Source organism: Eucyclogobius newberryi, unplaced genomic scaffold, assembly GCF_026437365.1.
Source record: "Eucyclogobius newberryi isolate DKJ021-1_F unplaced genomic scaffold, fEucNew1.0.hap1 SCAF_10, whole genome shotgun sequence".
In the NCBI taxonomy this organism is placed as follows: Eukaryota; Metazoa; Chordata; class Actinopteri; order Gobiiformes; family Gobiidae; genus Eucyclogobius; species Eucyclogobius newberryi.
Genome location: NW_027315724.1, coordinates 35,201,498 through 35,215,559, shown reverse-complemented (window position 1 = coordinate 35,215,559; position 14,062 = coordinate 35,201,498). Strand labels below are relative to the sequence as shown.

Below are 14,062 nucleotides of genomic sequence, written 5' to 3'. Positions count from 1 at the left end.
TAATATGTTCGAAAATATGTTTTATTCCTGGGCAAAACAAGGCCTACTTTGCACTGTCCAAATTTAAAGGCTCATTACTTAACTCTTCTGATGTTGCCATAGAGATGTTTTGCAATGTGTCACAGCATTTAGCATTCATTCTTCTTTTTCTTCTTCTTCTGTGTTTTATGTCGGTTGGTATCCAAGTGTTACATTACCGTCACCTTCTGTAGTTGTGCGTCTTCTGTATTTGTACGTCTTCTGTAGTTGTACGTCTTCTGTAGTTGTATGTCTTCTGTAGTTGTACGTCTTCTGTAGTTGTTCGTGTTCTGTAGTTGTATGTCTTCTGTAGTTGTACGTCTTCTGTAGTTGTACGTCTTCTGTAGTTGTACGTCTTCTGTAGTTGTACGTCTTCTGTAGTTGTACGTCTTCTGTAGTTGTACGTCTTCTGTAGTTGTACGTCTTCTGTAGTTGTACGTCTTCTGTAGTTGTACGTCTTCTGTAGTTGTACGTCTTCTTTAGTTGTTGTACGTCTTCTGTGTTGTACGTCTTCTGTAGTTGTACGTCTTCTGTAGTTGTACGTCTTCTGTAGTTGTACGTCTTCTGTAGTTGTACGTCTTCTGTAGTTGTACGTCTTCAAAGTATACTGTTAAAAAAGAGAGAAAGCGGGTGAAAGAGGGAGAGAAAGAGAGAGAGAAAAAAAGAGAGAGCCAGAGAAAGAGAGAGACTTTAGAATAAATTCTAAAGATGAAGTTTAAAGTCTAAGACGTACAACTACAGTAGATGGCGGTAATGTAATACTCAGGTACAAACCGCCATAAAACACCGAAGAAGAAGAAAAAGGAGAATTACCGGTGTCATTACTGCTAAAATAATGCTTAAAAACGTACATTCTTGCTGCGATCAGAGTCACCGCTCCGCAGATCTTAACTTGGCCTGCGGCGTCACCTGCCCGTCCCCATGGCAATAGATACGCTTTACACTCTACTGTGCAACATTCCAAGCAAAGCGCAGACATCTCCTTGGACACAAGCGGGTGGCAAACCCTCCATCAGAAAGGTTACACAGTGCAGCTTTAACAGGACTAAAGAATAAACTCAGATCAATGCAGAAAATAAAGACTAAATAAAAGACAGTTCTGATCAAAATGAAAAAAAGGTTTCTGTTTTTAGTCTGTACCAGATTATTTGACCAGTGCCTCAACAATGTTTTTACTTTTGCTTTGTTTTTTAATGTAATTCCATTTTGTTTTCTCGGGATGAGACTAATAAATAGATGGTAAAATGGCGTCGTTCACACACACCGAGCACCATTGTCAGGAGCAACAACTACGGTATTTATAGGTGTGGTATTTATAGAGACGTCAATAAAGACAAAAGGCACAAACCTTTCTGTCACTCTGCTGTGAATGGATATTGATTTTAGATGGGGAAGCTGGTTTCTTCTGGCAGCGAACACATCAACGATACATTATTTTAAATTACAGCTTCCTGCCTCTTTGAAAAACCCTCTTTCGCTTTGGCGGAATACAAAACAAACGATGAGATATTTACGCATTTTACAACAAACATTTAAATTTTTTCATCAAAAGACGGATTTCACAGTTTATTTGCAATACTATTTTAGGGGAAATTCATTAGCTCGAGTTTAAATTTTCATGCACAGCGATTTAAACTGAATTTTGTGACAATTTTTAATATCCGGCTTGATAATTGAGCTTTGGCCCATTAATTATGCACAACGTTTAAACACTCCCTATTTTTATCTGAGCTGAGCGACCGCCTTAATGATTTTGGGCATCTTCTGGGTATTTGGACTTTATTATAAACCTGGTTTGGACTCCCCCCTCGCGCTCATTTAGTCCGGCCCGGGGACATTACTTTGGATTTCACAAAATGAGCTAATCTTTTACGCAGGTTCAGACAGACTCATTTGAGGGAGTGTTATCTCGCTGTGTCCTGGGGGGGCCGTGATTGGGAACGGGGCCTTTTTTTCCGCCTCAAATGTCTGCTACTTTTGGAAAGAAGTTGATTGTATCTATAAAACAAATTATGAGGTCCATTTGGGAGACAACGTGGAGCGCCGCGCACCGTCAAGCGGCCCGGATCTGAGGCGGGATCTTGGTCAGGAGTTCCAAAGCGGCGGATTAGCCCGCTGCGTCTTGTTTTATTTATTTGTTTTATTATTCACAATCACAAAGAGAAGCCGGTATAAATCATGACCTGTATTAGCTTTATTTCAGTGCTGTTTAGTGCTCAGGCGATGGACGCAAGTTACTAAACACTCAAAATAAATGAAAACCCCAAAAATGTTTAAAGGGATCATTTGTAGTGATTTGGATCGAGCTTTTCTGGCACTTTTTGTACATTTGCACAATTTGTACATTTTCCTGATGGGATTAAATACTTAAAGGCTTTTAAATATATTCGATCAAATAAAGTCCAATTACTTGCATGAATAAAATCAAAAAAATAATAGAAGTTTTTTGGCGAGCAATCAGTCTCCTTTCCTCGTGGCGCGGACAGCCGAGTATTTCTCCCACATGTCAATCATTCCCTGCGTGCTACTGCACACCTGCCGCCTCGTTCCCAGGATAGCAGCACGTTTCCCTGGCAACACATGCGTGGTTGATATAAGGAGAGTCTAAGGACAGAGGACCCTGGGACATCGTCCCTCGCCACCACAGACATTGTCTGACTTCATCGCCACCACAGACATTGTCTGACTCCATCGCCACCACAGACATTGTCTGACTCCATCGCCACCACAGACATTGTTGATTCATTTCTCCCTGTGGCCCTCAGAGGCAACTGTTGTTGTGATTTTGGGCCTTACAAAAATAAATTGATTTGATTTGATTTGATGATATGCCGGTGTGTGTTTAAAGAGTTCCTTCAGTGAACGGTACAAAATGACGACAGAGAAAGACTGTGTTCGAGCTCAGAAGAGATGGAAATCTGCGAAGAATTTCTATTTTAATTTCTACATTTGATCGTTTACAAATCAAAAACTTCATGTAGAAAGTCATGTAGGCGTGCACACTTTGTAAATGAGACCCTGTTACGTTTGTGATTTATTTAAAGACAAATCTACACTGAAGAATCTATCTACACTAGAATATTGATTAATAGTAACTAAGCCTGAATAATACATAATTAACTGTTTGGTCGTTATGGTGTCAGTATAATGTCCATGCTTTATCAAGGCTATTAAAAGTGTAGCTACTTCTATATCTCCGTGAAGACCAGTATTTGATGCCACAGGTCAAGTCACAGGTCAGCTCTGTGGAGAGGCACACTCCCTTACAGTAAGAATCAATCATGTTTTTCAAGGTATTTTCGATCCTATGATGAATCAAATGCAATATTATACGGTTGACGTCACACTGTGAAATATTCCAGCTGAGCAATAACATCACCGTGGAGACAGAGAAGTCACGGGAGCAATAATGGATCTGCACCCAGGGCAAGAAAACTATTATAGTAAGTTATGATGTGTGCATATGTGCATTTATTCATCATGTTGCAGTCAGTGATTCAAACTTAAAAGTCCTCAGTTGTATAAATCTTTGGAAGCTTCAGAGTCCTCGTGACGGACGTGTGGCCACAGACCTTGGCCTACTTTGGTTTGATTACAGCCAGTCTAAAGGTCCACACTATTACTCTCCACTTCTCTGTTTTGTGCTCGTCGTCAAGGTTTTACAACGCAGCGTGAGAAATGGATGCCGCTTCATTCAATGGCATTTTAAGTAAACATGTTTCTTTGCCCGGAGCTTTGGGGTTCACTTCACGGGTTAAAAACGCAAGAGAAAAATGATCTGACCAAATATCTGACCTCACTCACAAGACCACACACAATATTACGTGCCAGAATGACACGTAATGACAGAAAGTACAAGTGAAGGAGGTATTTAGATGTTTAAAGAGATATGTAATAAGATCAAAAGTCAGAACAAGCTTAGAAATACATGTTGTTATTACATGACTCGTGTAAATTCACTACCTAAAAATCTTAAAATCTATAAAATACACAATACAAGATACACAGCAACAGACTTTCAAAGACACATGTTGAATTTCTAATATATCCATGTGTTTCAGATTTATTTGTATCCAATTCATGCCTTGTTAGTATCATTCTTTTTTTAATATTTGGCTATTATACTTGTTGCCTCATGTTATCAGTGAAGAAAGTTCCTCGCTTGTGAATCTTGTTTTTACTCACTGACAATGACAATAAACCAAAATAAGTTGAACGGTGATAAACTTTCATTTAACAGAAAACTGAAACCCATGAACAGAAATATAACCATGCCTATTGTTCATTTATTGAAGCGTCAGTGAACATATGACAATGTATTGGGCATCATTTCTATCCACTGTGTGTGCACTTTCATTCTGCGCTGAGCAACAGGCTCCTGCTGCTGTTCCATCGCTGTCCTGTCGGGGGCGCTAGAACCACGGACACTGCACCGCTTCTGACTCAACCGCAATAGATCTCAACAACAACAACATCAGTGGGGCTGTTCCTGTTTTTCCACTGCCGCAACTTTCAGAGATCAGGGTGCAATGCAGGAAAATGTGGTCGGTGGGTAAGAAATGAAAGAAATATAATAACAATCATGAACCCCCGTCTAAAATATTTGTCTTAATGTGACAATATAAAGGTCATTTTTGGAAAGGTTGAAATAATATGCACATATATCGTCTGTTTCATATTCATATAATTGGTTCAACTATAGCTTGCAATTTTTTTTTTTTTTTTTTGCATTAAAGCAAAATGGCAAACCAAAGAATTATAAATTAAGCTTGTGTTTGCATGCTAACGACCAGTTAAACGATCCAAAGCATTTGTGTCTTAATTCTGCCCGGTGTGTTTTTAACGCAAATAAAGATGTGAAAAGGGCACGAGAACAAACACAAATAATCCACTGTTGCTTGTCATTAACACACAATTTTATCTTCAGATTAAGGTTTAACGATTGCACTCAAAAAGCTCGTTGCACGACTGTAACGTAGCTCATGTCGGTATCATACAAAACACTATGAATCTCTACAATTGAAATAAACCCAAAACTGTACGGAATTTGTTGAAAATATGAATCATGTTTTTGTCACGGATTTGTATAAATTTAAGATTCCTTTCATGATCAAAAACAGGGCAGAATTTAAATCGGTGCCGTTTGAAGACACTTGGTCACGGCGCAGATCAAAGGTGACAAAAATGCAGAAAAATACTCCAAATTTAGAGAAATACGTAAAAAGCCAACTTCATGAGGCGATATTAGAGCTACAGAAAGGACTGCGTGGGCGAGGCTCACGGTTCCCGACTCAGAAAGGACTGCGTGGGCGAGGCTCACGTGTTCCCGACTCATGGTTCAAACTCAGGCACGGGCCCTTTAACGTCCCCAAAAAACGAATGAATTCTCCAAATCACATGCTTTTACTGATAGATAATTGAATGTGGAGGATCGTTGACAATTACAAATGTTTTGCTCTCGATTCGATTAAAACGCACAGCCCTACAAAGTCTTTACTTCCTGTTGCTGTTGGAAACGTGGTACGTGGCCGTAAACGGTACAGGGGCAGTTTGACCCTTCATGGGCCGGTGCATTATTCAGTTGCGTGGGTTAGGGTCCCTTTCTCCGGGACCCCCAGGCCTGCGCCACAGATGCCTGGGACCCTCACAAATAGGCCACAGTGGACTATTTTCTGCTTCCAGTCCCACTTCAGTTGCACGTGATGGGTTTTCTAATTGGAAAGCGCTTGAATGTCAGATTTATGTCATGTTTATTTTTAGAGGTGTTTCCCGGAGGTTGTGACGTCTTAAGTAACAAACCAAAAACAACACAGAAAAGAAGTCATACATGTATGGATTTCAGGGGGGAAATGGGCTATGACTTCACTTTTGTTAGTCTGAATGAAGCACGAGCAAAGTCTTAATTCCCAGAGCACAAAGAGTTTATTGAGAATGGTTCAGTCATAATTAATACACCATTTGTCATGAATTTACTCTATGCTTTATTATGGCTATATTTAGGTGGAGTTATTTTTAAGTGGTACCAAAGAAAGAAATCAATTGAAGTAGCTTAGTAGCACATTTATTTAGAATGTTTTAGGTAGTTATAGATCATTTTCTTTCTCAATTCCACTTTTGCTAGAAATAAAAACAACAAAACATATCAAAAGCTGAACTAGTATATGGTAAAATTGTGTTTCATACCTGGTTACGGCCCTTATTATCACGCAATATTAGTCTTTGCACTGTATTCAAGTGATAAATAACTACTCTCAAAACACAGATGGTAAAGAAAATATTAACAACAATTCTGTTTGGATGTGTGGACATATGTAAAGTCACATTAAAGTGCCCCAGTGTAAGGAGGGACCTGTCAGATTGTGTACCATGTGTGTGAAAAATGTCACCTCTGCCACATGTGTTTTTGACCATAATTGGACCGTGTTACATCATGTGCTGAACATATAAGGACTTTACAGGTCTCGCGCGACCTCTAACACGCTGTGGACTCGGGCCAGGGAACAGGAGTCGATATGAAATAACACCACCAATTAAAGGAATACGATTTGGATTTATGTCCCCGTGAGTTGAACATGTTAAAGTCTGATATGACTGATGACAATATAGGGATGCCGATGTAGACTTGATTACAAAAACATTGGACAGTTATTTATGTTCTAATTTGATATTTTTGTTTTCAAGACAATTCTCTAATGGCATACAGCCGGTTGCCAGTTTGAAATCTGAAATCCAGTGCGTTTAAACCTGTGCTGTGAGATGAGGCCTGTCCATCATCTGAGAAGGAGAAACACTCGGATGTTTCTCTATCTGTGGTTCCTTATTTTTAATCCCCTGCAGGCAACAATCCCTTCAACAAGCACAAAGTTAAAACCTATTTTCAGAGGGCAGATAGACCTCCGGTGATGAGCGGTGAGATGTTGTCACCTTGTTTCCTCATCAAAAACATACATTGAGTTTGTTTTGTTTCCCCCCGAAAACACTTGAGTTCATAAGAAGTGCTTCTTTGTATTTTTAAAGTCCTTACTCCTTCAATTTACAGATTGTGATTCTTTCAGCAGCACTCACATTGCCTACACCGGGGGTATTCAATCTTTTTTCTCCCAGAGAGAACACAACAAACATGGCAAAGGGTTATTCCAGATGGAGGTCACAAGAAATTGAACCTATAATAATGATGGCAAGCCTTAGATGGTGCACAACTAGATCCCTATAAACGTAAACCATCATGTATTCGTGGTCATATAGGCATCAAAGTGTCATTTAAAATGGTAATAGTTATATAATTGATCAAATTATAAATATAACAAGTAGTCTGTAATTTACCTTTGAAAAGCACATTTCATGCACACAGACAGCTTGTGCTTTGTATAAGTGCTTTACATTGAATTAAAATATAGAAGTTCACATCATTTACACATTTCCAACAAATACAAGACAACAAAACACTTTACAAGTCAAAAACAATATTATACAAATAATAATTTATTGCAAGTTAATTGTATACATAACATTGCAGCACATTTTTCAGATACATATATTTCACCAGACGCCTTCACCTTAAACCTTGAGGATGGAGGGCTGCAGGGGGCCTCGAGCCACAGGTTGGAGACCCACTGAGAAACATTTGTTATGTTGTTGTTGGCCTCATTTAAACCGCTTGCTCTTCGGCGCACCACCCACTGTTGGAAACTGTGGCATTTTATGGTGCAGTATATCTGTCTTGTACTTGTTCTCCATTCACCATTAGTTTGAGCATTAAAATAATCCCCCAATATTTCCCTGAATAATGTATAATACTAATAAAAAGAGTCTTAAAAATTAAATAAATAAATAAAAAGATGCACAAAGGCAGAGGAAATACTTCGGGGGTCCTCTGCAGCCTTCCCTCTGCCACTGGTTGCACGTACTACTACAGCACGAGAGCCGGAGCCTCTCCGCGCCGCCTCCGGGGCCCCTCCCCGCGCTGTAAGCTGATACCGGCCAATCAGCTCTCTTTCCGCTCCCCGCCCGGCGCACTGACAGCGGCGGGAGGCGGACGCCGCTCTGGCGCGGTATAAAAGCCACTTTGGCATGTGCTTAGTGCGCTCCGAGCCCATGTGCACGCCGCCCACAGAGTGTCAGAGCCGGGGATGCGCCACTGCGGGACGTGCTGTGGATGAGGCTTTTACACTGACGGGGAAACAGACGAAGATGCGGCGCGCGGCTGGAGTGATGTGTGGACGGCTGCTGCCCCCCGCCCTCGGCTCGGCGTCACTCCGGTGGTCTGCGTGAGACGGACCCAGCTCTCCATCTGCGAGGTACCGCACGCTTTCCTCTCACACACATAAAAAAAATCAACTCCAATAGGGATTTATAGACGCGAGGGAGAACATGGGCTGTGTCAGCTCCAAAGCGCCGATTGGTAAGACTTCAAACCTGTTCATTGCCTGCTGCTGCTGCTGCTGCTGCTGCTTTTCTTCTTCTTATTTTTATTTCACGCTGCAGAATTATCTCCTGTCCTCTTCTACTTCTTCTTCTTCTCCTCCTTCTTGCAACCCTTTTGCGCAATTTGGCGAATCCGCAAAAGATCGCGCGCACCTCAGCGATTTAGCCGCACGTCTCGAGGTTAAACGCTGTGAGACGCAGGAGAGAGGTGACGGATGCGGCTGGTTACACACCGCCTTAACATAGCGATGCTACGAGAGAGTCGCAAGAAGCAGCAGAAGAAGGAGAAGGAAAAGGCTTTTGGGTTGAGCAGCGGTCGCGACGCAGACGCTCGCCTTTCCTCCGCTTGGCTCGCTCTGATCTTGGCTGCGTGAAGAAGAAGAAGAAGAAGAAGAAGAAGAAGATAGGATATGCCCCTGCTTTAGAAGACAGCTCAGCAACATTCCCCCCCTTCCCTATAACCTGAGGAATCACGCGAGCGGCAGACGCTATGGTTCTGACCGCACTGACCCAATTTAGTTGCAAGGTAGGACTCGTTTTTACGCATAAGATCAGACGCACAATCACGCACCGTCTTCCCACCGGCTTCACCCCTTCATTTTACCCATTTTCTCTATTCCGTGCCAGGAAAAAGCCTCTCTAGTTGGCACCGGGTCTGCATCGGCGCGCGCGCGCGCTTGTTTGCACCTTTCACATTAGCGCGATCGTGGCTTTGGCGTCCAGCTAAATGTCGCCAAAGGACGCTGCGCTCCTGGACCTCTGGCGCGTTAACGGTCTCCCCCTCCCCGCCCGCCTGGATGTTCACTCATTTACACCGAAGTCTCCTCATCAGTCATGTGCCTTACGCCGCGCGCGGGTTACACGTTTGTCATTCGGGGGGTTTTGCGTAATGCGCCTTTTCAACCTGTTCACGCGACCGCAGTGGCGTCAATTCTGTCTGAGACGCACGCGTTTATTTGGTCGGTGTCCAGCGTGTTGTTGACGGCCGCGGATTGGCTTTTGTGGTGATTATGGCGTCCCCTCGATGTGCTCCGTGCCATTGTTATTAGCCCGCGTCTTCACTTGTAGGTCAGGAGCAGCAGCCGCCACCTGTTCGCCGCGGAATAACGGACGGAGTTGTGGAAATTGCGCTGATTCTGTGCGCGTTTTCTTTGACCTGAATTGTGTTTGTTTGTCTGACTTGCTCCATGGTCGGTTTTGGAGACAGAAATAAAGAACAGAATGAGGCAAAACAACGTAGCATTAAAGAAAGAGGTCTCTCCCTCTATCTCTCCCTCTCTCTCTCTCTCTCTCTCTGCAGTTTCCACGACAACGACATAGACTACAGAGACGACGGGCGTGCGCGCGCGTCGTGTGCGTCAGTCATAATGGCAAGAAAAATAAATAGACAGAAAATGGGAAAGGGGGGTAATTGAGCGGACGCCTGCTGTAAATGCAAATGGGAAGAGTAATTGATGTTTGTGCTGGTCAGAAGAGGAGAGAAAGCAGGTTTAACGTAAAGGGCAGTCGCCGATCATTAATACTGATTGGGTTTATGCGGAAGCTCTCTGTGTTTTGCTTTGGTTCTGTCAATTGAATACTCAAACCTGGGACTGAATATTATACAGTTGTGTGACAAATACTGGTTTTGTTTCCTTGCCAGAGAGATTTTAATCATAACCATTGCACTTGTAAACATGTAGCTCGGCCATATTTCCTGTTCCATGACTCTTAAAGCTTGTGTCCACGTTCACATGGCGAAGGAGTCAATCGTGCGCACACATTTTACATCTTATCTGCAGGACGAGAAGTATGATGTAATTATGACCTGGACATGTCAAAGAACAAGATCTGATCGATAAAACTGATCGGGAGAAGGATTTGTCTTTCCCCGTATGTCCGAGGCACTTTCGCGGCACAACCTTATGTAAAATATCTTGTTTTGGCTGTTAGTAAGTAAAACAGCTCAATCTAGTTGTGGGCGATATTGACAGGGATGAAAATCTCGATGTTGTTTTGTGTCAATCATGATATTCTGATGTTCTAACGATGCATCAGGAATTGATTACAATTGACTGATTGAGGTTCTTTTTTCTTCTTCTTTTTCTAAATCTAAACAACAACAACAACATAAGAGGGAATCAAATAAAAGCACAAGCAAAACAAACAAAACAGGTTCAAGTATTCTGATTTTGAGTGTTGCACAAAATGTTAATTCACCTTAAATTAACCACAAAAGCAGAGAAATATCTTCCCTGTTTGGGAGATATTACGAGATGTTTCCGTCTCTTTTTGCGATACATTTGATTAGTTTCATTATTGACAATAAACTGGATATTCTAATCGTGCATATCTCCAAAACAACTATTGCAATATTTGTCTGTATAGCTCCCACCTTTAGCTCCACCTTCGTTCTGCAATAAACACTGCAGTGTCGATGTGCAGTTCAGTAGCATTCAACTGTCCGATTGCATAATTGAATCGATACAGGCCGATGCAAAATACTTCAGACGGATTCTCCTGCCAGAACCTTTTGCCCAAAGTTGTTTCCTTCCCTCATAAACAGACTTTGTAACACGCACGCTCGAGTGTGTCGGGGTCAGCTGCATTTGCTTTAGCCTTTTGCCACTTCATCTGCATCGCTCTGCTGACTCAGGGGCCGGTGCTGCAGAAGCCATGGATTAAAGGACTTGTGAGGATGCAAGCTCTGGTGAATGGAGGGCGCAGTTCAGGAATCTATCAGCGAGTGCCGCAACTATACGTCTTCAGTATTCAGGGGCTTTAGGTCGATACGGAGCAGAGTCCGGCGTGTCTCAAACGTGTGAAATAGTTGACTTTTTTTGGTGAATTCGTAGAGCTTCAATTGCTTTATCCAGTTGCTCAAATAGTGATTGCTTTAGTCGACTATGTTTTCTCTCAACATTTGAATGCATGAAGTGGCAGATTCCTTTTTCATATATTATCCAGTGACACACAAAGAGGAGCGTACAAAAGGTATAAAAGTGAATAAGAAGTAAACAAAGACTGTTTGCAACCGCGTCTAAATCAAGACCAAGACAGAAATCAGAAATCAGAAAGATTCAATGCTATTGTCAGTGAAGAAAGTTCACAAAGAAAGGGATTCTGCAATTTACTGCAACAATGAGTGAAAAAAAGCATGCATAAAGTGATGTTTGTTCACATTCGACTGTCAATTTCCATAATCAAAACAACGTAGGCAAATGGAGAGGATTCTGATGGATTTTACTGTTACGTCTTTTGTAACTTTATCCAAACTAAACCAGGACAAAACCCAAACTAGGACAGAATAGAAGGACTAGACCAAGAATATTACTCTTAGACATTTACTAAATCCAGACTAAACCGGGACTATGTAGTGTCTATACCTCCCTTTGTAAACCACTGATCTTCTCCAAACTGTCGGACCATGTCTTAAACCCCAACCTAAAGCGAGAAGATCAAGTCGTATTTGCTCCTCTAAATGCCATTGCTTGTCGCCTCTTTCTCCCCTTTCTCTTCCTCTCTCTCTCTTCTTTCCATCTCTCTCTCTCCACCGCAGGGAGCCGGTTCTAGTTACTGTCCGTGAAAGAAAAAACAAGTCGCTCGATTAGTTGCCGGCACCCATCTCAAATAGACCAATATCAAGAGCAATCACTCACCCCCACTGGGTCAAAGCAGCTGCGTTTAGCGCGCTCAGCTCAAGTTGCCCACCAGTAGAATTCAATATGTGCCGTTTAATTGGCTGTGATGAGATCAGATGCTCTGGGGCCATTATATCTGTGCATCTAGGCCGCGGGGGTCAGCGAAAGTATTGTTGATGAGAGAAAAGTGTCACAAGCAATTCAGCGGCTTGAGGACCGCTCACATGAATGGAAACAATACAAGGACTTTCTGTTGTTGATTTAGCTGTTTTTCTCTTTTGGGATTCATTGTGTGTCTCAAAGTGTGTTGATTTCCAGGTTGTTTTCTGTAGTTCACAGTAATATCAGTCTTAGTTTAGTCATGGTTTAGTCTTGGGTTAGTCCGGGTTTAGTTGTGTTTTACTACCGGTCTAGATTTGACCCTGCTTAGACAAAAAGGAATAATAGGAATATGCTCAGATATGTCTGTAAATGTCTTGTGGTGTCAATGTGGATGTTCAAGTATCTCGCAAAACATAAATGGGCCATAAAATGATCCACATAAATGCAGATTTGTAATAGTTTTAATTATAGATGATAACCCCAATATTCATCTCCAAAAGATTTGCAATGTCATAGATTTTTTGACCTCTGTCCAGAGTGTACCCCGTCCAAGGCCCAAAGTCAATCCTGGTTAAGCTCTGGTTTAGTCCTGGTTTAATCCTGGTTTAGTCCTGGTTTAGTGCTGGTTTAGCCCTGGCTTAGTCCTGGTTTAGTCCTGGTTTGGCCATGGTTTAGTCCTGGTTTAGTCCGTTTTTAGTCCTGGTTTAGTCCGTGTTTAGTCCTGGTTTAGTCCGTGTTTAGTCCTGGTTTAGTCCTGGTTTAGCCCTGGTTTAGCCCTGGTTTTGTCCATATTTAGTCCTAGTTTGGTCCTGGTTTTAGGCCTGTCACGAAAGGCGATATATTGCTAAAGGCGACAAACCAATATCAAAGAAACTAATGTATGCCACCGACGCAATAAACATAAAGTAGGATTCTCTCCAAAAAGTCTTTCTAAATGTACAATATTATAAATAAAGGAATTCATAAAAAATTGATAAATAATTCATAATTCATAAATAGCAGAATGAAACACTTTGACCTCATGGGCTTTGTAACACCAAAGCAATGGAAGGAGTTCTTTTACGGACTACGACAGAGTCTGAGGACTACGACAAAGTCTGAGGAATAAAGTCTGGCGGTAATGCAACAATTGGATGCCAACCGCCATAAAACAACAACAACAACAACAACAACATAAAGACTCCTCCTCCACATAAAGACTCCTCCTCCCCGCATAAAGACTCCTCCACACATGAAGAAGAGTCTCCCTGGAATAAAGCCGGTCACAAAGACATATCATGACCTCATGGGCTTTGTAACACCAAAGCAATGGAAGGAGTACTTTTACGGACTATGACAGTCTGAGGACTACGAAAAGTCTGAGGAATAAAGTCTGGCGGTAATGCAACAATTGGATGCCAACCGCCATAAAACAACAACAACAACAACAACAACTTTGATTGTTCATTTGTATCTACTATCGTCATAAGGCGCTGGTACAGCTGGCAGCCCGGTGTAAACGCTCTCTCTTCTTTCTCACACTTGTGCTTTATCTCCTATATTTTGTAAATATAGTTAGTATATTTTTTCTATTTTACTGTACGATAGGGACACGCGCTGGAATAGTTTTTTAATTCAACTGTTTTTGACTTTTTTCGGCTGGATTTGAGCGTTTTTCGTTGCGTTCGTTGTGTTGTTGTGACGTGAGCTAGCTCCGAGCGAGCCCACCAGCCCCCCCCCCCCCCGCGCCCTCCGGCCGCGCTAAAGTACGGCGTGTCGTCGGTACACGTTTATATACACGTTTATATGAAAGAGGAACTTCACGAACGATCAGGACACGCACTGGAATCGCTTTAAATTAACTTGTTTTGACTTTATTCGGCTGGATTGAGTGTTTTCGTCGTGTCGTTGCGATGTGT

The 14,062-nt window shown here is 42.0% G+C and overlaps 1 protein-coding gene across 3 annotated transcripts in view; it reads left to right on the top strand.

Annotated features, from left to right (window-relative positions):
- Positions 1-8,141: 8,141 nt before the first annotated feature.
- The window catches only part of fam131ab (family with sequence similarity 131 member Ab), a 36,566-nt gene continuing 30,645 nt past the window's right edge, over positions 8,142-14,062 (top strand). The window contains exon 1 of one of the 3 annotated variants that reach the window (XM_072455808.1): positions 8,142-8,315. Coding sequence is in view for 1 of the 3 variants with exons in the window: in XM_072455801.1 (XP_072311902.1) it covers positions 8,933-8,968 (36 nt within the window). In the remaining 2 variants the exon portion in view is untranslated. The other 2 variants (XM_072455816.1, XM_072455801.1) reach the window with 2 other exon arrangements.